The sequence below is a fragment of the Leptodactylus fuscus genome, chromosome 9, assembly GCF_031893055.1.
Source record: "Leptodactylus fuscus isolate aLepFus1 chromosome 9, aLepFus1.hap2, whole genome shotgun sequence".
NCBI lineage: Eukaryota > Metazoa > Chordata > Amphibia > Anura > Leptodactylidae > Leptodactylus > Leptodactylus fuscus.
The window spans coordinates 30,587,815-30,611,388 of NC_134273.1; the positions used below are offsets into that span (position 1 = coordinate 30,587,815).

General features: G+C 40.1%; 1 protein-coding gene across 2 annotated transcripts in view; it reads right to left on the reverse strand.

Annotated features, from left to right (window-relative positions):
- CACNA2D3 (calcium voltage-gated channel auxiliary subunit alpha2delta 3) overlaps positions 1–23,574 on the reverse strand; it is a 662,271-nt gene that overhangs the window by 67,856 nt on the left and 570,841 nt on the right. For both annotated transcript variants that reach the window (XM_075287892.1, XM_075287891.1), the window contains 3 exons: positions 17,787–17,848; positions 13,388–13,432; positions 831–893 (listed from right to left, as the gene is read on the reverse strand). In XM_075287892.1, coding sequence (XP_075143993.1) covers positions 831–893; positions 13,388–13,432; positions 17,787–17,848 — 170 coding nt within the window. The remainder of the gene's footprint in view (positions 1–830; positions 894–13,387; positions 13,433–17,786; positions 17,849–23,574) is intronic.

The following is a 23,574-nucleotide window of genomic DNA, read 5'->3' on the forward strand; positions in this document are numbered from 1 at the left end:
CTTCCCCTGCTGTCCCAGTGTCATTCCAGAGGTGTTGGCATCATTTCCTGGGGTGTCATAGTGGACTTGGTGACCCTCCAGACACGGATTTGGGTTTCCCCCTTAACGAGTATCTGTTCCCCATAGACTATAATGGGGTTCGAAACCCGTTCGAACACACGAACATTGAGCGGCTGTTCGAATCGAATTTCGAACCTCGAACATTTTAGTGTTCGCTCATCTCTAATAATAATAATAATAATAATAATAATAATAATTTATTAGGCTTTGTTCACAGACAGTCTTAGCTAGACTTTGTGTCTATTTGCTGTGTGCACAGCACCATATGTATAGCAGAATATTACATACCCTTACATGGTAGAAACTAAGATTGTTTATAGTTATTAACATTGATTATAGAGGGGGCTCCCAAGCCAAAGATCACCTTCTAGTACAGCCTATGGAGTGTGGTTGTCCCATTGGAGTAGCATACATACATTTCATTAAATAGTTAAAGGGACTGTCTGGAGGGGACTTTCTTGGCTTACTTTCTTTGGGGTTTTTAAGATGCTATACCTTAGGGATGCAGGCTAGCTCCAACCTCACATCATGTGATCAGGCCAGTCGCTCTACACCACTGGTTACCTGTGTCATCATGGCTGGCTTTACTAACTACCTGTAACAACGTGAGAAGTGGGAGGAGGCAGAGTAAGCCAGGATCGGGTGATGTTTTAGGTAACCCAGGTTTGGAACCAACCCATATCCTCCAGGTAAAGCATTTACAAACCTCTGGAGCAAGTAAGTCAAACAAGACTCCCTGGACAACCCATTTAGCATAACACAAAACCTACCTGTCTGTAATCTTCGGAGACCAGGATGAAGCCATTATTATCAATGAGATAACAGTTTAAAACCTAGGGGAAAATGGAAAAACAACTTGTTTGTAACTTAATACAGTGGTTCAGTGTAGTCACAAGACAGACAAGGCAAGACAGTCAAGACAAGGTCACAGGTTATTAAAGGACTCATTTAGCTTAGAGGATTTGAGCAATCCATTTTTGGTACAAGAGTCTTTTGGTGGTAATGTAACCGCAAAGTGTTCAGATCCTGGGACTAGCAGCGATCACCTGTAATTTATGGGGACCAAAGTGTCCTATTTCCCTGTAGCGCCACCACAGGGGAAATGCAGCATTACACATTGCCCATTCAAATCTACAGGTTGTCTGTCTCTCGTGTGAGAGAAGATCCTCCAGTGGGAGTGCGAGGGATGTCCTATCATGGAACCATAAGGGTCCTAAACAGATGACACTCTCTATAAAATCAGAATTTCCCCATAAGGTGCACACAAATGTGGGGGTTTTATACTGGACAATCCATTTAAAGGTTTTTTTTAGATGGTTGTACTCCTTGCTTGTTTGTTTAAAAAAAAGTTTAAGACCATCATTTTAAGAGCTTTTGATTTACAATTTTTTATACATAACTTGAACTTTTTTTTTGTTTCAAAAGCAGCGAAACAGTATAAAATACAAGGAATAGTACAAAAAGGATGAAGACATTTCAGAGAACTTTGGAACAAGATGGTTTTCATTTTTAAAAATGATGACCCATGTTTACTAATAAGGTTTCTGCTTTACATTAAGTTGTTGTTCTCTATGAGGAGTCGGATAGTCAGATTAAGACGAGAGGAACGTCCAGATTTTATCACTCAAGAGTGTAATAAACTGAAGACACCGAAAACTTAAAATCTATATTCACCTTTATAACTAGTTTTCATGTAATAGCTCCATCTTTTACAAAAAAGTTGTATATTTCCTGATTAAACATATCCTAGTGTTCTGTGTATACAGCTCCCACGCAGAGCTATATGTTCTCTGGGAACAGCACACAAAACTCAACAACACACAATCGCATCCAAAATGTCTCCAATAACACTGTTGTGTAGACTTTGATAGGAGCAAAAACATACAGTATCTTTATGGCCACAAACTGAATAATTGATACAGAGATAAGTATCTTTTATGAATATGCAAATCATCCTGAAAGTGCGACAGGGGTGAGACTGATGTACCAGATTTGCCTACAGGTGGCCTCAAGAGCTCCAGCTCCTTTAACCATGGATGAAACATTTCCATCTCTGCCTGCATCATGGCTGTCTGTAGGCAACTCTGATCGACATGGAGGTTCCATTTGTACTTGCAGGCTGATTTACATATTCACCATTGATTCATCAGTTTGTGGTCACACAAAGACCTACTCACATCATTACCACTGGTTTGAGAGGTATTTTCAACCCCTTTAAGCTGGTTATACTCATTAAGTCAATGCTGGCCAAACCTAACATATTCAGCAAGGCCAGCCAACCATGCAATGTATATGGAGCCTCCTGACTCTTCCCCCAATGGTTGACATTAGGGCAGAGAAGGACTGAGCAGTCACATTTCAACATGTCTGATCATTTTGATCTCTGAGGAGATAAGCCATCACCTGTAATGTCTAGCGCTATCTTTCTTGCCTCTTCCCATTCAGAATACAGTTGAGTGCACATGTCTATGTGTAGGGTCAGAAGGATTAGCTATTGAGTGCAGCCACGGGATATTCCATAAATATTTGATATTTTAGGTGTGAGTCCTAATTATTGGGTCTTCACAAACTAGGAGAATGGTGGTCTTGTTGGCCCCCTTGGTTATTTCTTTATAGCTGCCATCTACATGGAGAAGTGCTTATGTCTACATGAAAGTGTGTGACCATACAGTCTGTTCCCTCACTACGATTATTTCGGAAGCATCACTTGCGATGGGAAACTTGCCGCGAGTGACCTGATTCGGCAGATGCAAGGGGGACTTTAGGAAACGGCTCTTCTGCTTTAATCACTGATATAATAGTTTTCCATAGGTTAGCCAGAATGTTTCCAATTTGGCTGTTTGGAGAAAAGAGACTGAAAGCATTTCCTGTCTGTCGGGTATAATTGTATTAAAACATTTGTGACTGAGTACTGGAAGATAACATATAATTATAGGATGGGACCATTCCTGGAAATTCTGCTTGTTTATTGAAATTAGAATATTCTTGATTTGCCAAGTTGGAAAAATTTGAGAACGGAATAAATAAAAAGTTACATAAAATCCTATATAGACTCTACAATATATTCTTTCTTTCAACCATAAGTACTAACGAAAGTCCCAAAAACACCAAACTTAGAGCATGCCTCTACAAATACCGTGGGTGGGTGGACTCTAGTTTCTTTATTGGAACACCCAGACCTTCTACTTGTCTTCTGAGCTGGACCATAGGATACTTTAGTGATCCATGACTGGTTAGGTAGAACTGTGGAATGTCCAGGAAGACTCCACCTCGAAATCCCGCTCAAGCTTCTTGCAGATCACACTACCTTTTTCATGTGACGAGGTCAGAAATCCATGTATATGCCTCAGAAACTACCCTATTCAGATTTTCAGAGGCAAAATTTTTTACATGAAATTTATGACTTCATACTGAATGGTATATGTGAGATCCATGGACTCTGTACTAATCCTTAAAAGAATTGTAGAAACAAAGAACAGCACCGAGCTGCATTTGGTGAAGGACCGTATGGTAAAAGGAAAGATAAGGTATGAAAGCTCCTCACCTTTAATGGTTGTGAATACAACCATTCATTAAGCCTGTGAACCACTTAATGGGGGATGGGGGTTCTACCCCGGGTGTTGAGACTGCAGGATCCGTGCCACCCTTGGTGTCAGTCAATGCTGGACAGGACCAGAGATTAAGGAGGATCACCGCACTCAGCCAATAGTCCAATTAGGTAATCTTTATTTGAGTTGAAAGAGACACTACACGTTTCGGGCACACCGTCCTTTTTCAAGTGTATGAGCTGTCTTGTGTCAAGCTGGATGCTGAATAGTATATTCGAGATCCATGGATTCTGTTCCAATCCTTAAAAGAATTGTGGCATGCAGCATGGCATGTTGGATTACAGAGGTCTGCTCCTACTAAGAGACAATATGGTGCCTAGAGGAGGAGCTGTATGGCAATACATTCTATGCTCCACCATATATGGTCCACGACCTAAAACTTCCATCATGTTCAAAGCAAAAAAAAAATATGCCAAAAAGTTTTTCTGTCTGAATCTGACAGACGTGAGGGCAATGAAGCTCATAAAGCTCTGTTCACATCTGAATCAGAGGTCTTTTCAGGAACATACATCATGGACTCTATAGTTTTTGACATCCAAAGGCTGGCTACAGGCAGAGATGTTCTCCCTTCAGTAAAATGAATACTTCGTTGGAACCTGATGGTCCCATTGGGGTGTAGCTACAGGGATGGAGCATTCACTACCCAGTCCTGGAGCCTGATGGGACCCCATGGGTTCCTCTGCTATATAAAGTATATCACTATTCTAGATGGCACAAGGTACATCGGGACCTAATATAGATTTAGCATTGGAGACCAGGAGCTTCGCCTCTGGATCACATAGAACACAGCCATGATGTCTTTTATATACAAACATACAATTTCAGAGATGTCATCTCTAATCCATCAAGGTTTACTTAATTCCTATATCTGTAGGCCAGACTATAGCTGTGGTATGCTATTATTGATGCTGACAAGAGGGAAATTAGAGCTATGAATATGTATGTAGAAAAAAAATGGGAAAAAATGAAGCACTATGTAGTAATAAAACATGACTGCAGCCATTACAGGGAGCCTATCACTAGGTTGGGGGCCCCTAAAATACCAGAAACCTGATGTTCCTTGACCACAATGTAAAATCTGTGGCAGGCCAACCAACTGTAATGGTAGTAATGTATTGTTTAGGGGTCCTCAAACTTTTCAAACAGTGGGCCGGAGGCAGAGCAGGTCGCACAGACATCAGGAGCAGTGCCTTCCAATAGGTAAAGTGAAGTGCGCTCCATGGCCTGGCCCGAGCTCCCCAGGAGCTTCATTATAAATGCACGCCTGCCGGTGTTGTCGGCGGGGCCAGACAGAAGTGCTTGGCGGGCCGCATGTGGCCCGCGGGCCGCAGTTTGAGGACCCCTGGTTTAGATTATTGGTTTTCTCCCATTGGGAAGAGACACCTTATGGACCCCCTAAGACTCCTTCGTTCTCTGCACCCCCTCAAGCTACTACCCTGGTGGGAGTGTAACCTCCATACTCTTCCTCCCTGCACTGTCCCTCCCTTGCATTTTCTCTACAGTATATACCGTATTTTCCTTTAAGGACCTCCGGTTTAATGATAGTACGTAAAGGGTACCCGAGGTCATCTTGGAAGGAAGAGTGTAGTGAGATTTCATTGCACCTCCTCATTGTAGACACAGCCAGATCTTCTTGTGAAACTTAGCAGAGTCCTATATGGATGCACAGAATTTTGTGTAACCCCCTCCCCTACCTTCCTAGGCTGAATGTGAGGACTCTGACAATGTATTAATGAAAACATTGTGTCGTAACAGGGTTGCTGGTAATATTTTTAATTTGCTCACTGAATGAGAGGGGTGGTAGAGGTTTACGAAGGGAAGGAGTCCCCGAGGCCTCTTAAAGTCTTTCAAACTGTGGATTTAATTGGATATTGGATTCGAGGCTTTTGCTGTTGGCTTTAGGTAGCTCTATAAGTCTACAGAAGTAGGTGAGCCAGCAGCGCTTTCTCTGCTACTTACACCACTTGAGAGCTGGGGTGTCTGTACAATTAAAGGCAAATGAATGGTTAGCTGGAGGCTGGATCTGGCAGACATCCTGTCAATAAATAGTTATGTTCTACTTGCTTCTCCTCTGTTTTTGTGGTCGATGCCTACACTTTAATGATACAACTAACAGGCTTGTGTTAGACTAATGTTATAGGTTCTTCTGCTAGCACTTCGAAAGGTTTCACGCAAGAATTAAGAATTTCACGCAAGTATGTAAAGGATTCAAGAACAATTCATGTTCTACCTAAAGGGGTTGTCTTCTTTTTTCAGGGGGGGGGATCTATTAAGACTGGTGTTTCCTATACTGGTATTAACAAAGACCTTGACTGATGAATGGGCTTCTGAATTATTTAGAGGCCTCTTATTTGCAATCCTGTGAACCAGGAAATCTACGCCAGTCAGGAACTCGAATAGATTTAATATGTAACCCCACCAATTTCTTGGCAAGAGTTATAACAAATATGCCAGGCCAAAGCACTGCCAATCTGGCTGCCCTAGTGTTGCCAAAAGTGTCAAGAGAGGATCATGCGCCAAAGATGCCCAAGTTACCACTCATCTACATGGGAAGACTGGAATAAATGGGTTGAAAAAATTCCCCTATAATATCTTTTGTTAATAGCAGACTATGGAGACCAGAGCTGGTTGTAGAGAGCAGTAGACTTGGCATTGATTAGTCCAACCATCTTCTTGGAGGCCCCAAATGTTGGAAGCCACAGGAGCAAAGTAAAGCCAAATCAAAAAGGTTGTTTTAGTTTGTGTCAGATATTTTGCACCCAACTCAAGTCTGTCTGAAAATTTTTTGTGCCCGTTTGTGCCATTAAAAATAAAAAGGATCGACTTCATTGGTCTTTCATTTTGACCCACACAGACCCCATTATAGTCTATGGGGTCCGTGGATTTCCTTAGGTAATCACTTTGCATATAGGTTTCCATTCAGGGGAGTCCTCAAGTGGTCTCCCGAAACAGAAACCTAAATGCAGATGTGACTAGAGCCTTAGTCTGTGTGATATATGTCTGCATCTAAACGTATTGTACTCTGGGGTCTGAAAAGATCTCAGCGTATAATACTGGACCATGGGTGGCAAATCCAAAATAATTTCATTAACAAACTCTGCTCGTTATAAACCGGTTTACTCTTCCTTTTTGTAGCGTATCTGGAAGTAGAAGTGACCTAAGTTGTAACAGTACTCCAAAAATTTTGCACATTTTTCTATAGTAAACTAAGCTAACTAGAAGGTGTAAAGCTAGACTAGACAGTCCAAAAAGATGATCGATTTACCAGACAACATTAGACACCGTGATAAATCTGGTGCATTTTAAGACTGTCTAGTTTAGGTTTGCAATATCTAAATTTAAAACAGTATTACTAATTCTTGTGCAATATTTTTGGAGTTAGAAAAAAATATATAAAAAGTTTAAGAAAATGACAGAAAATATTTTTTTTTTGTAAATGAAGCCAAGTAATTTATGTCATTCTCTCTATAAAAATATGGCACAAAACATCAGTTAAGTGCTTTTCTGAAGCTGGAGAAAACTAAATTCTGTATGGTCCATTAAATTTTATTTTGTTGTGAGTTAGAACTGAAAAGTGTTGGATGGATCATACTCATGTGCATTAGAGGTGTTTATGATACATAATGGATATAGGAATAGGCAGAACACTAGTCATGGCTGTACTGGAAGCAGAAAATAACCACAGAATGTCGCACTGGCAAAGAGTCTAGCCTAAAGAACTGACCTGAGGAGATCCGAAGTGGGAGAATAAAGCACTATCTATCTATCTATCTATCTATCTATCTATCTATCTATCTATCATATATATCTATCTATCTATCTATCTATCTCTATCTATCATATCTATATCTATCTATCTATCTATCTATCATATATATCTATCTCTATCTATCATATCTATATCTATCTATCTATCTATCTATCTATCTATCTATCTACAGTATCTATCTATCTATCTATCTATCTATCTATCCATTTATCTACAGTATCTATCTATCTATAGTATCTATTTACAGTATCTATCTATCTATCTATCTACAGTATCTACCTATCTATCTACAGTATCTATCTACAGTATCTATCTACAGTATCTATCTATCTATCTATCTATCTATCTATCTATCTATCCATTTATCTACAGTATCTATCTATCTATCTATCTATCTATCTATCTATCTATCTATAGTATCTACCTATCTATATACAGTATCTATCTACACAATCTATCCTCAGTATCTATCTATCTATCTATCTATCTATCTATCTATCCATCTATCTACAGTATCTATCTACAGTATCTATCTATCTATCTATCTATCTATCTATCTATCTATCTATCTATCTATCTATCTATCTATCCATTCATTTATCTACAGTATCTATCTATCTATCTATCTATCTATCTATCTATCTATCTATCTATCTATCTATCTATCTATCTATCTATCTATCTACAGTATCTACCTATCTATCTACAGTATCTATCTACAGTATCTATCTACAGTATCTATCTATCTATCTATCTATCTATCTATCTATCTATCCATCTATCTACAGTATCTATCCACAGTATCTATCTATCTATCTATCTATCTATCTATCTATCTATCTATCTATCTATCTATCTATCTATCTATCTATCTATCTATCTATCTATCTACAGTATCTATCTATCTATCTATCTATCCATTCATTATCTATCTATCTATCTATCTATCTATCTATCTATCTATCTATCTATCCATCTACAGTATCTATCTATCTATCTATCTATCTATCTATCTATCTATCTATCTATCTATTTATCTACAGTATATATCTATCTCCAGTATCTATTTATCTATCTATCTAATTATCTATCTATCCATCTATCTACAGTATCTATCTACAGTATCTATCTACAGTATCTATCTATCTATCTATCTATCTATCTATCTATCTATCTATCTATCTATCTATCTATCTACAGTATCTATCTATCTATCTATCTATCTATCTATCTATCTATCTATCTATCTATCTATCTACAATATCTATTTATCTACAGATAATTTTTTTTAAATGTAATTCTATGTGTCTATATTACAAGAAAATACAAAATAAGGTGAATTAGCAGTCACATATTTTAGAAATATTTGGGCCAAAAAGGGACATAGTAGAAAGCTTTGTGTTATGCACCAGCTGGATAAAAAAACAAGGAGAATCTGATAAAAATGAACTGATTTTTTCCAAAAAATCTGAATCCAAATCAGTGAAGGTAACTTTATCAGCAGATAATACTGACAAATAGGGATTAAAGTGACGGATATAATTACACATGATTTATCTTAATCAAAACTAGATGACAAGTGAAAGACAGAAGAAACCATTAGGACAGATAGACCTGCTATGTAACTGGATAGTCCTCTTGTAATGGGGCTGATAACAGAACAGAGGACGTATAGTACACACCTGTAATGTCACCTACATTATAATAGCCTAATGAAATCGCCTTTCTGCACTCATTCCAGGGCTCTGTAATGCACAAGCAACTATGTCAATGCATAAATGTTCATGCCAATCTCTCAGCAATACGTAGCTTTAAAGCAGTTGGGGGATCCTTAATGTACTCAATGTGTGCGGGCAGACCTATCATTGCACCATTGTATCTAAAAAAGGCAACCACTAAGGTTTTGGGTGGCACTCATAATTCCAATCTAAAGGTCCATGTACATTGCAATACTATAGCCCCATACAGTCTTTGAGATGCATGGCACCATAATACTGTGTTCATGTTTCAGCAGACACCATATCTTGGAAGATTCTCTCCTTAGCAATACTGATGCTATGGGAGATAAGGGAATTAAGTGGTACTGACTCCTCGCTCTCATACAGTACCTGTTCATCTGACAGCTCTTTCTTAGCACACCCACATACTGTATATAACCTGAGGCCGAGCCAAGCAATGCATTTCAAAGGAGAGGAGGAGTAAGATTCTGCCACACGCCCATGGCAGAGCTTTATGTACCGTGAAAGCAAAAGATCAGGCATGCTGAAATACAATATGACCAACCCTTTTCCCCCCAACATTTTATTTTAGGTGGCTCGCATATACATCATATGGTTAACTGGTCCTGTTGAAATTGGCAGGTTCGACTGACATTAGGCCAGTCTTAGGCCTGGTTCACACGATGTCTTTTGGCACGTAATGTGGCACGTAGACACTGCGGGAGCTTTTGCGGGCCGTATACGCTCCCACTGAATCTGCAGTTGTCAGTGTATCATTAGGCTTAGTGGCCAGAGTGAAAATTGCCAGATATAGTACTTTCTTGTAAAATATAGAAACATGAAATTTTTTGAAAAAAAACATCACCAACAATTCTTAAAAAATAGATTTAACATAAAAACTTGGTTTAAGAAGTAGGTCATATTCTGGTGACACATTCCCTTTCATTCATTCATCTCTTTTATGCAAACTTTAACCCACCTATAGGTCGGGGCCCCATGTAGTGTAAATGCTGCAGCATTTTACAGTCCCTGCAAAGTGGATTGGATTCTGGCTAAAATATTATCAGCGGACATGCTGCGATTTCAAAAAACTTTGCATTGATTTCAATGGGAGCCGGGACCATATACGCGGTGCTATTTTGCGGCCACCGCAAAATCACGGCCGCAAAATAGCGCCGCGTATACGATCCATGGCAAAAGGGTCACAAATGAAGGGCAACCCCTTTAAGACAAGGAATACACAGCAACTTTTAGTCAATTACAAGTTGTGATAAAACCAAGTCATTATGGGGGTTTGTTCTCAACCTCAGTGATTTCCTAATGGGAGGTTCCCATACACATCGAACCTTTCAAGATCAACGATTTGGCCAAAACATATATATATATAGTAGTCCTTAAACTAAATTTATTAACAATTTTTTGTATTTATTTACCAGTTTTTATTGAGTATAATTTTTTTTATTCTATTTTTTTGTACATGATTATGGGAGCAACCATCTTACATCAACTGCTTTACACTTTACAGTACAGTCATGGTCATAGGCAGCAATTGTATAGAGCAGACTCATTGATATCTATGGGAAAGTTTTCTAGGAATGTTCTGGGAGGGGCAGTGACATGTGTTATCAGTAGTAGATGCAATGATGGATCATTAGTATTATAGATGTGTTATCATCTATTGTAATACAGTCTTTGATATAAATAAGGTGACTGCTGAAAAAAAAACTATGAATCTGCAGTTGTCAGTGTATCATTAGGCTTAGTGGACAGAGTGAAAATTGACAGATATAGTACTTTCTTGTAAAATATAGAAATCTGAAATTTAAAAAAAACAAAACATCACCAACAATTCTTAAAAAATATATTTAACATAAAAACTTGGTTTAAAAAGTAAGTCATTTTCTGGGACACGTTCCCTTTCATTCATTCATTCATTCATTTATTCATTCATCTCTTTTATGCAAACTTTAGCCCATCTATAGGTTGGGGTCTCATGTAGTGTAAATGCTGCAGAATTTTACAGTCCCTGCAAAGTGGATTGGATTCTGGCTAAAATATTATCAGCAGACATGTTGTGATTTCAAAAAACGTTGCGTTTTTTTGTAAATCGTAGCATTTCAATTATACCTATGGAAACACTGACGTTTTCCATATAGGTGTAATTGAAGCACAAAGTCTGCAGAGGAAAACTATGGGACTTTCTGTGAAAAAAAGGTGATGCACGGTTTTTCCTGTATTGTTTTTTTTCGCTGCCGCTCCCTACATGGGGTCTTAGCCATACATTGCACAGGTACTGTATGGGACAGGTGACGTGTGAACACGGATACAAGACCTGGGATATAATGTACAATACATATGGCAACTAAATGAATCACATGCATTTGGGGGAAAAGATGGTTAAAGCCACTTTGGGAAAGCCAGACTGAAAATTTGTGTACCCGCAAATAAAATCTATTCAAAGGAGAGGTAGGGAGTTAAGTTAAAAGCATTAATGTGTCTGAAGTGAATACAATCTCTCCAATCTGCTCATTAGATGACATCAAAGGGATGAAGTAGTTATGTACTGGGGTTATTTTACTAGCAGGCAAGTATTTGCTTTGTGATCCTGGATGCAATAATTAAGGACAGATGCTTCACTTGCTGCATTCTTCAAGCTCCTTGGGGCCAATGTATCAGAGGTTGTGCAACAATGTCACTGCCTCACAAATCACTTGTATAGAAGTCAGACTATATATACAGTATGGTATGGTATGATATAGCCTCGGCAAGTAAGAAAAATATTCTGTACATTGGACGTTTGGGACATTAAAAGTAGTCTGTCACCAGAACCCAACGTATCAACTCAGTCCATGCAGGTAGATACCAGGGGATCCGCCGATGGGTCAAGGCACTAACACTATAATTAAACAGCAGAAGACTCCTAGATTTGAAGGGTGCTATTTCCGAGGGCTCCCAATATGATTTTATCTGGTGGTCTCAAGGAACCTCAGTCTGACACTATGGGTACCACATTATCTTCAATATATGGATGTTTAAATAAGCTCTTAAAGGGCGGTCCCCCTGCAGACTCATCAGCGACGCCATCCATCTTCTTCTCGAGACCACCTCTTCTCCACATCCTCAACCAAAAGCACTGACTGCGCATGTGCGGTGGCCATTTTCCTGTAGTCCCTTACACAATTGGCCATTTGGCCACGGGAAAATGGCCACCGCATATGTGCAGTTGCCGCTTTTGGTTGAAGACGTGGAGAAGAGGTGGTCTCGAGAAGAAGATGGAGGGTGTCGCTGGAGTGCTGCCCCCAAGTGCTGTTCAGAAACTCATTTGCATACAGTGAAAACCGGGCTTATCACTGGAATGGTGGCGTGGAGAGGATTTCTAAAGTAGGTTTCTTAAGGCTATTCAGACGTGGTAGGCCTGAAAAAAAGGATTCTAATGATAGAATCCCTTTAAGATATAAGATTTATTGAAGATAATGTGGTACCCTTAGTGTGAGACTGAGGTTCCTTGAGACTACCAGTTAAAATGATATTGAGAGCCCTCGGAAATAGCACCCCCCAAATCTGGGAGTCTTCTGCTGTTTAATAATTGTGTTAGTGCCTTGAACCATCGGAGGATCTCCTGGTATCTACCTGCATGGACTGATTTGATATGCTGGGTTCTGGTTACAAACTCCTATTCTGACGTGGTAAGCCTGAAAAAAGAGATTCTAAGGGCTAGTTCACACGGAGTTACAAGAATTCTGTATGTGAATATTACGCCTGACTAGCTGCATTCCCCTCCAGATTAGGTCCAAATGAACAGGCCTAATCGGCAGGGAGCCTCGCGCTGAGGATGCCGCGGCTGATTCAGCCATGGAATCTGTGGAAAGAAGGGGCATGTCGCTTCTTTTTTCCGCTACCAGAATCTCTTCTGCTACATTCTGGTTCTGACTCAGTACAATGGTCGACCAAGATGGCATCATGACACCAACTTGGGACCACTGTAGTCCATCACTGGCCATAGCAGTGATATGTTACCATCATTGATATCACTGCTGCTGCCTTTGATAGCTGTGTCATCTCTTAGGAGGCCACTATATAGGGATGGCATCAGGATGGGTGCAGTATCAGCAAAGTGAGCTTAAGCTATTTTTCAAAAATGTTTTTGGTTGGGCAATATAAGCAAAAAATATACTTTATACTTATATCTCTCATATCAGAATATCAAAAGATACATTTCACATTGTACTCACATCATCATCACAAGTCCGTGAACACTTCCCATCCAGAGATGCACACTGAAATGACAAAAATATGGGATCATCAAAGGATTCTAGATATTGTATAAGCAATAAAATTCTAGCTCTGACACCAAATGTTACACATTTACATAGTAGATGAAGTTGGATGAAGACATCAGTTCATCAAGTCCAACCTATAACCCTACAGTCTTTTATAGTGTTGATCCAGAGGAAGACAAAAAAATCCACAAGGCTTATGCCAATTGCCTCATTTCAGGAGAAAAAAATCCTTCCTGACTCTAATCTGGCAGTCAGTATAAACCCTGGATCAGCAACCCATAATGTGGGGGACCAACGATCAAGGATCATTGCTCCATACTCCAAGTGTGGTCATGAGAATGAATGGAAGCCCATCATAGCCATGGGAGTGGTCAATTTACCTAGAGTGGTCTGACAAAAACCCACACAGTTCAGACCAAGCACGTATGATGAACATCCTACATTTTACATTACCAATATGATATTTTCCCATTTCAGTATAACCAGACTAACCAGACCCTTCATGCTCGAGAGACATCACAGATGCTTGGAATCCACCCACAGCTTGAAATATCTGTTTAGGGATACTATGAATATTAGTTAGAACACTGTGGTCTTTTTGGCTTGCAATTTTGCAACCTTCTTAGTTCATTTCCTTCCATAAACAAATAAACAGGGATTAGAAGTTGACCAGATACTCATGAATATGTAAATGTGTCCATCTTAAAATGCATGGCACCTTGTCCTGTTTACATAACTATCTTTTCTGGATTTTGACCTTGTTAAAACAAATGTGTTGCATATAAAAAAGGCGTCCTAGCATGTAAGTTAGAACAAGACAAATTGATATAGAGATTAAAAAAAATGCATTATTATGATGACTAGTATTTTTTGGGCAAAATTCCAAGATGATAAACTACCAAATAACAACAATGGTTGGTAATAGCGTAATATTAGCACTAGAGATGGGCAAACCTCTGAAGATTCAGACAGTTCGGACCAGAGATTAGATTTAGGTGATTTTGTTCAGATGGAACTGGAAGTTCGGACCCCAAAGTATAATAAGTGTAGACCAAGGGAAGGTGTGAAAAAAATAAATGGTTAAATTCATCTTCCCTCATTGCTTCATGGTCTTTCATGGAATCCGGAGCTCTCTCATGTACCTTGGGGTCACCACAGAAGCTTGTGACTTGGCCTCAGTGGCCACAAGTGAATGCCGAGGTCACAGGGCACATAACATCACCCAGGAGGCCAGAAGAGGCCAGAACAGGACCTCCAGGAACGAAGGAAGACCAAAAGGGGTGAGCAAAATATAATTTTTTGTTATGTTTTACACCTCCCCAGAGTATTATAATTTCACTTTCAGTTTTTGGGTGACGAACCCCAAAAGTTTTGAGGATTCAGGATGAACTGCAAACTTGAAAATTTAGGTTGATTTTGGTTCGCTCCAAATTGGTTGACTAATCTCTAATTCAAACCAATACTTACCTGTTAAATTTGTTTTTTTTTTTACCACATGCCAATTTTTGCATTGAGAAGCAATCATTTAGCAGAGGAAACGTGTATTGCCCAGTGGTGTCCAATCACTGCTAGAGATGAAGGAACCGGTTTGTAATGAGCCTGGGTCATTATTAATCTTCTGAAAATCTCAGGTTCAGCAGAGTCCACAATTTTTTGGGTTGGCCACCAATGACTCATTATTACTGTATATTCAGGAGTGTTTTCAGACACCAGAGTATAAGTGGTGGCTAAGAGAAGTACAGAAAGTATCAAACAATGACCCTCGCGTTTCCTGGGCCCCCTTCTGGTACCCAGTGTGTTTCCCCCAGTATCTACTGGCCACTTCTTGACTCCTGTGTGATGTCAGTAGCCCCAGGGGAATGCTGAGGCATATGGTTGGGTCTCCCTGGTGCCAATAATGTGGGGTGTATCAACATCATGAAAGTTGTATCTAAGCATTCTGATGTCAATACACCCAATCACAGATCTCAGTCAGGGGCGTAACTACTGGGGTAGCAGCGGCAGCTGCCACAGGACCCGGGACACTAGGGGGCTTGGCCGCAGCTGCTACCAGGGCAGATTTTTTTAAATAGGCCGTTACCTGCTGGAGTAACTCCAGCAGGTAATGGGCCCTATTTACTTACCGACCCTGGCCCTTTGTCAAAAGTTCACCATGGGGCACCGCCATTCCTAGTTGCGCCACTGACCTCAGTGGTTGCTGACATTACTGAGGAGGCTGTATACCCTAGGGGAAAGACACTGGACACTGCAAGGGAGCCCAGGAGAGATGAGGGAAGGTGAGCATCACTGTTTGTTATTTTTCCACATCCCTGTGATCTGAAAGTCATCACTTAAGCAGGCACTTCAGGGGAGCCGACATCGTAGCATGTTCAAATGTAACAAAGTTTTCCGTGGTTTTTGCCGAGTTCTGTGACCGTATTTCATGCTGTTATCCAGTTATCAGTGTTAAATGTGTTTTGCTAAATCTGTAAATTTCTTTTAACTTTTCATCTATTTTTTCACTATAAGGTCCTTCTTTAAAAAAACAAAAAACAATTCCAATCTGAATATTTTTGCGTGATGAGTATTTTGTGAGTTAATTCACATTTGATGCAGATGGAGATTATGCCGCAATAATCTCCTTATTGAATTATAAGTATGTGATCATTTGTTAAACTGAGCTCTGATATTATCTTCTGAGAAATTGATATGACCAATGGTTTACAGGCTGTGACACTGATGGATGAGAATAATCACCTTAAGCCCAGTTTGGATATATTCAGTCCATGAAATACGGACCTTATTTTGGCTGCTTTTCCCGGACCTGTATTATCCGGAGACTTGGTCTCATAGCATCGGTCATCTATAATGCTGTGAGTCACTTCCTCACCATGGAACTACCGTCCTGTTCTGTAGTCATGCTTTCAGTAAAGGGCGGTAATCCCAGAGAGGCAATTACTCACAGTGTTATGGAAGACTATGAGGCAGTGAGTCTGGGGCTCCGGGTAATGTACAATCTGGGAAATACAGGCAACTTACAGTCTACATTTTGTAAATGTAATATGCCCTAAGGATCAGTATGTGGTGGACAACAGAGATGAGCGAGTAGTATTCGATCGAATACCTCCCCGCCATAGGTATTTGTGTAAGCGGTCGAACACCAAGGGGTTAAGCGCATCGAATATTGCATGCATTTAAACCCCTTAGTGTTTTGGCCGCTTACACGAATACCTATGGCAGGGAGGTATTCGATCGAATACTACTCGCTCATCTTTAGTGGACAATTCTTATATGTGCAAAACAATTCAAGATTTAGCTTTCTTCATATACCCTGTATATAAGCTTTGTTTGCAGGTGACATATTGTACATAGAATGAAAAAGCCATACGGCTAAGTTCCTCCTCACATCCAGTGCCCGATTCTGCCCCGATTCTGCCTCTTCCTCTATCTTGCTAGGAAATTCCGCAAGTGATCAGCCGCATAACCCATAGTGTGAGACTCTGCGGATCAGCCCATGGTGGGACATTTAGGGGAACTTTCAGGTCCCCATTCTCCTGATCCCAGCAGTTGGACCCTCAGTGATAAGAATCTAATGTAATTTAAGGGAACCCTTAAAAAGGGCACAATAAGGGCACTGTTTGTTTTTTGATGGTGGCCACCATGGCAAGGTCTAAATTGTCTTTATTGTAAGATATATTCAGACGGCCGCTGTGGCTGGTTTTATATTGTGGACACTAAGGGGTAAAACGGTGGCTCAGTGGTTAGCACTGCAGTCTTGCAGCGCTGGAGTTCTAGGTTCAAATCCTGCCAGGAACAATATCTGCAAGGAGTTTGTATGTTCTCGCTGTGTTTGTGTGGATTTCCTCCCGTTCTACAAAGACATACTGATAGGAAAAAAATGTATATTGTGATCCCTATAAAGCTGTGTTTTTTGTTGCATCAAGTCGGTACTTTGTACAGTACATCTCTATAGTCAAAGTTGTGCCCACATATGGACAAACTACACATGGAATGTAGGGATTGGCTGAAATTATCCAGTAATCTGGTTCTCTGATTTGGACAATCCTAACTTGTTTGACAGTAAGGTCTCTTTACAATATGTAGTTATATATTATCTGGTTATATGTTGTGTTGTTATAAATTTTTGTATATTCTGTTGTATGATTTTGCTTGCTCCATTTAACGTTTGGTAACCCTTTTATATCCCTTTTATATCCCTCCAATACAGACGTTATTCTTTTCTATATTTGATATAATCGTATTAGACTAAGAAAACACAAATATTCCAACAAAGGCAGGAAACACAAGTGACACAGGCATAAATATGCAAACTATTAGGTTTAGCAGAACGACAGCTGACTTTGTGCCTTACCTGTCTGCTGGCAATGGAGAATTTTCTTTGGAAAAATTCGAGCTTCATTTGAATACCGACAGCTGGAAGAGATTTAGAGATTCACTTTAGAAAAATTAGGAGAGACCGAATACGCCAGAAGAACAGATGCAGCCGGGTCACACACAGCTACGTTCAGAACGGAAAGTCTATGCAGTAACTGCAGTAAATTAGACTAACCCAACAAAAGTCAATGTCCTGATATACACTGTGTTAAAATGCTCAGGTTGGGGCTGTTTATATGCACATTGTGCATAAGATTGGCCCCTAAATTCTAGTAGTGATATGACACAGTAGATTGATGCCACTGTCAGACCGAGTTTCTTTGGTCCAGCAGAAATGATGATCTTGAGGGTTTATCTTCCATCTATACATAATTTAGTTAGCACCATCATAATCCGCATTGTTTTTATAGAAATTGTCCCATATAGGGCTCAGTCTAAACTCCCTACCAGTATGTCTTTGGAGGAAACCCATGGAGACATGCAAACTCTTTGTAGGTGTTGTGTCCTTGGATTCAAACCCAGGACTCTATCGCTACAAGGTTATGGAGCTAACCACTGGGCGACCATGCTTGAACCAACCCAAATGGAACCTAAGGATAATGGTGGAAATGGAAGAGGAATTGGAGTTGGACTTCTCTTCCATTTCTACCTCCTGTGGCCTGATTATTGGAGTCGTTCGTGGTGCAGGTTCTGCAGCTGAATCAATCTGATGCAACTTTCATCAAAGACTATGGTAGAAAAACTGCATGCAACTTGCAACCTGTGACCAAAATATAACAGGATGAGATTTTCTACAACTGTCGTATCACAGTCACATGCTGTTGCTTTTCTGAATGTGACACCATAGACGTACACTAAAATTTTTGTCATGTAACTTGATTGTCACACTGTAGATTGGCTATTTCCCGTGCTCCCATTGAAGTGAATATGAGCCGGGGTTCATCCATTCACCAAGTGACATATCTGCACTCATCCCAGCTATAGTCAGGCTGAATTTACAACCTCTGTTCTCAGGATCGGTGGGGGTCTCCGCAGTCGGACCCTCACCAATCAGGTATTTATCCTATGGACAGAAGTTAAATACCCTTTATGGCGTAACCCCTGTGGAAGCGCAGCGTTTTTAGCTGCAGATTTTGTTTCCAAAGTCAGGAGTGGATTTAACAGAAGGGAAACATCTAAGAGCTTCCTTTATATTAGCCATTCCTGTACAAGCCATTCCTGACCTTGGAAGCAAAACTGCAAGTAAAACGTTTTGTTGCGGCCACATGGGGCTTTAGCCTAAGGGTCCTGAACTGCAATACCAGACACAGCCTTAACATCGGCGTGGGTTTCTGAAATAAAAACAGACCCCTTTTGCTAATCCTAGACAATCCCGCTACTTATTATATTTCATGTGTTTCTATCTTCCTGTATATGTCACCTATGACCCCGGAGTTGGTATAGGAAGTACAATGATTATAGATGAGCCTGCACTGCTGCAAATAGTCCTCAGAATTATTATCAAATGTTGTCAATTATATAATATTACATCATCTTAGCCAGAAAGCAAGGAGAGCCCAAGTATCGGCACTCGGAGAGCTAAGCAGTGATTACAAGGTTCCAGCCATTATGGGGGATACTTTGTGTTTGGCTTTTGCAGGGCGAACAATCAGCTCATTTTCTGTAAGGAGAACTGTCAGCTGCACACGGGCGGCTTAAGCTTCTTCCTCATCTTCAAAGTAACGTTAACCCGACTGCAGAGGTCACCGGAGATCCAAATTTGTTCTACAGATCAAAGGTAAAATGTAAACTGTCATTTTACCCTTTATGGCAAACATATGGTCATTGTATGCACGGCAAAGGCACCAGTGATGAAAATATTTTACTGGATTCCTTTGCAAATCTGCATCTTTCTTCACCTCTATTACGTGGCGCATTAACATGACATGTCCGTGTAAGGACGGGAAACCAAACATTGTTTGATGCAGAAACTAAAGAGGATTCCAAGAGTGAGGCCAATTCAGCGAGGTAAAGTTTGCTAAGTGGTTGGAGACTGTAAAAGGAGAGATTCTCTGACCAAGTGTTTGTGTAAATGGTGTATACAGGTGAAGACAGGAAGCTCATCCTTTTATCTCGTAGCAACATGGATTACAAGGACCATTTAAAGGGGATGTCCATTTCCAAAGACGATGCCCTAATTTATATTTAGATATAAAAAGTTGAGTACAAATAAATACTTTATATCACTTATCTCCTACTTATCCCAACTTACAGCCTGTATTAGGCTGCGTTCGCATTATTGTGCTATTGGATTTGCCTAGCACGTATGCCGTGAAAAATGTTAAGCTCATCCATAGGTTTCCACCCAAAAAATGTGGACTTTTCTCTCTGTATTTTTAATCGAAATGGGGGACAGAATCTCCGAACAGGCAACGAGTTGCTCTACAATTCCTATCATGCCAGGAGTTGTGGGTTTGCTAGAGAGCCACTAGTTAGGGAACATTACAGAACACAATGAGCTTATCTCTTCATATATCAGCATGTACAGCAGGATAAATCCCACTATAAACCAGTTTACAGTTCAATACTCTCCCGTAATCCACCAATTTTATTCTAAGAAGCTGAAGAGGATTGGACACTAATCTGAGTTGCAGTGAATTTTCCTTGCTACAAAGAAGGCAAACACATCTCTAGAACCTTTTAACATGATTGAACCATCATCCTCCGAGCAGCCCTATAATTATCTATAACCTTAGATGACTTGTTTCTCTGTGGATTTCAATCAGTAGAAAAGGGGCGCTGCAAGGCTAGTCTTTCTAGGAACCCAAGACTTGCTTTTCTGTGTAACTACATCATTCTCACAGGCAGCTAAATATTTAACAACTATTCCTACTAACATCCTAATACACATGCACACTTGGAGGAGTGTTTAATCAGCATATGATATATTATTGACCTAAACTGACAAATGTACTTGTCTAATATGACATAACAATAAAGGGCAAAAGAGTAAAATATCACAAAAGAAACACATAAAGATGGACAGAAAGCTGCACATCCCAGGTGGAGGAGCTTCTTGTATTTACAAAACCAGCCTTGGCCTATCTCAAGGAGCCTTACATCTTTTGTTGGGCACAATACACAATCCATGCAAAAAATTGTATTTAAAGAAGTCCTTTCAAGTCCTCCTGCACATGCGGATTTATATACTGCTAGAAAGCTGAAATAGTTTTGGCACCGATCTCTACCCACTGTCAGAAGGGAGTTCCTGACAGTCTACCTGTGAGGAACGCCCTTTTTGCATGCATTGTGTACTGCCGCACCAACAAAAGATGTATAGTCTCCTTAAGTAGACATAGTACCACTTCTGATCCTTGGTCTATAGATAAGCTTCTGAAGATCTGGAATCTTGTGGACTTAGGGCCCCTTCACATGGCGTAAGTGCTAGGCTCATTCCGAGCCGTACACGCGAGTGCTTCTAAACACTTCCCATTCACTTCAATGGGAGCGGCTTTACGAGTGCTCCCATTGAAGAGAATGGGAAGTGTTTAGAAGCGCTCGCGTGTACGGCTCGGAATGAGCCGAGTGCTTACGCCGTGTGAAGGGGCCCTCACAGAACCAGTTCAAATGGTTAACAATTACAGATAAAATGCATCTAACAGACAACATAGAAAAACCTAATACTAGTACTGATATGATAAGTCTTATGGTTAACTTCTGCATTCTTACTTTAGATTAAAGCATGCTTTTTTTTTCTTTTCGGCCAAAAATGGAAGGAAAATTCCTTGTTCCACATTAAAAGCCAACTTGGAAATAAATATCTAGAGTACAATTGCTTCTTGAAGTAAGACACCAATGTTTAAATCACTTGAAGATGTGTATCCTGTCCTTTCATCACTGAGAAAGGAACATGAATCAGAGAAGGAGAGGGCATTGCCTCACGGAAAGCAAAGAACCAAATCTAAAGCAATCTGGCACCAGCCCTTGTCCCATGTACTAAAATGCCTCGGAGCCCCAAATATACAATGTAAGTTGAATGGTGCCCTCACATGTCATCTGCGGAGCCTATCAAATATCTAACGCTGCAATTTACAGCAGGAATGTGTACATTTACTGTATAGGACACACAACATTTTATGGTTTGCGGGATACTTAAAATAATTTTCGTGAATGTTAAGAGACAACCAACATTTACTGTAGACCTATAATGGTTGGATCGAAAATGAAATGTTTATATAGAGGTAAAAGGACAAAAAAAAATTAAAATGAAAGGACAATAGTTGTTTGTGGAATACTCCAGTATGTAAGGTTTCCAATGAGAATATTTCGGGGAGAATAACGTTTTCTGACCAATCCCCAATGGCCATTTCTAATATAATTTTTGTTTTTAAAGGCCTCCTATTGCCAGGGAATAAAAATCTGTCATGGTCATGTGATGGAGACACAGATCTGATAGGTAGACTGTACCGAGCTGTGCACTTGTGTGTCCATCACATCAATAGGTCAAATTTGTATTCACTAAAAGTACACAGTGAAGGTTCCCACTATGACAGTAAGTGGCGACCTTGAAGAATTAGAGATTAGAGCCCTAAAATGGGATAATTTGTGACAAGTGGGCCAATGGTGGAGGTTATCTGAAGAAAGTATGCAAGTCCTAGGAGGGATAGTATGGCTGCTTAGCCAAGAAGGGCCTTGGAATGAGGTTTACGAAGTGGACAGGGAATATCACAGGCAAAGTGACATCATTCCACCCATCTAACACTGGTAAATATTTCTTAGAAATTCTAAAAATGCCCTAAATAATGACTACTATGAAGACTCAGTGTTCTCAAATTCAGTAGGGGAAGGCACGAGGATAGATCTGCTTGACCTTTGGCATGTTGAGGGTAGTCGGTGCAAAGACAATCTAACAGACGGATGCAGGTAGGAGGATGGGAGGCCAACCTGGGCAAAGACCATAGGAAGCCCTGAAAGAGGACATGAGTGTGGAACGGTGTGCAACGGCAGCTCAGTACTCAGCAGTGCATGAACAGTGTGACAAACATGGTGTGAAGGAGAGGGAGACTCCCTTTGCACAGGCTCGGCGATGGAAGACCACAAGCGAGAAACATTAACATCTTTTCTACTCTTTACTTTTCTCAAGTGTACTTCATTCCGTATCACCAGTGATCTATTCCTAACTTCAAACCCAGCTTTTCCAGACCTGCACGTTACAGACATAATCAAATAGATCAATAGATAGATGGAACGGGCAGAAGAATGGAGGGACCTGCTTTAGAAAGGTCCCTTGTGGACTGAAACATTGCACTTTAGGGCAAATAAAAGTTCCCTTTTAGAATATATTGGTGTGCTACCTTTTTTGACATTTACTTCTTAGCCAACCGTTGACCTATGTAACATGCGCCCAAGTTGTACTTGTTTTTCTGGTGGTGGTTCTCCTTGATAAATAGACAAATAGTCATATATAGATAGAGACAATAGCTTCCTAAATTATCTTCATGTTTTCCTCCCGATTCCCTTATTTCTCATTTTTTCCATAAAAGGCTTACCTTACACAGCACCTCCCTCCAAATGTTTACCCGATGCCTCACCAGGCTATCTATTCTTTCCTCACACATGGCTCATTTCACAAACAAACCTATCAAAACCACTTGATTCACCCACCACTTATGTCTCAGAACAGGAACTAATTGATGGGATTTACGCTCATCCATCTTCTTTTATTACGTTCTGTTGCAACTTTCAGACAGATCACTACATATCTTGAGTGTGAAGTAAGCTGGTGG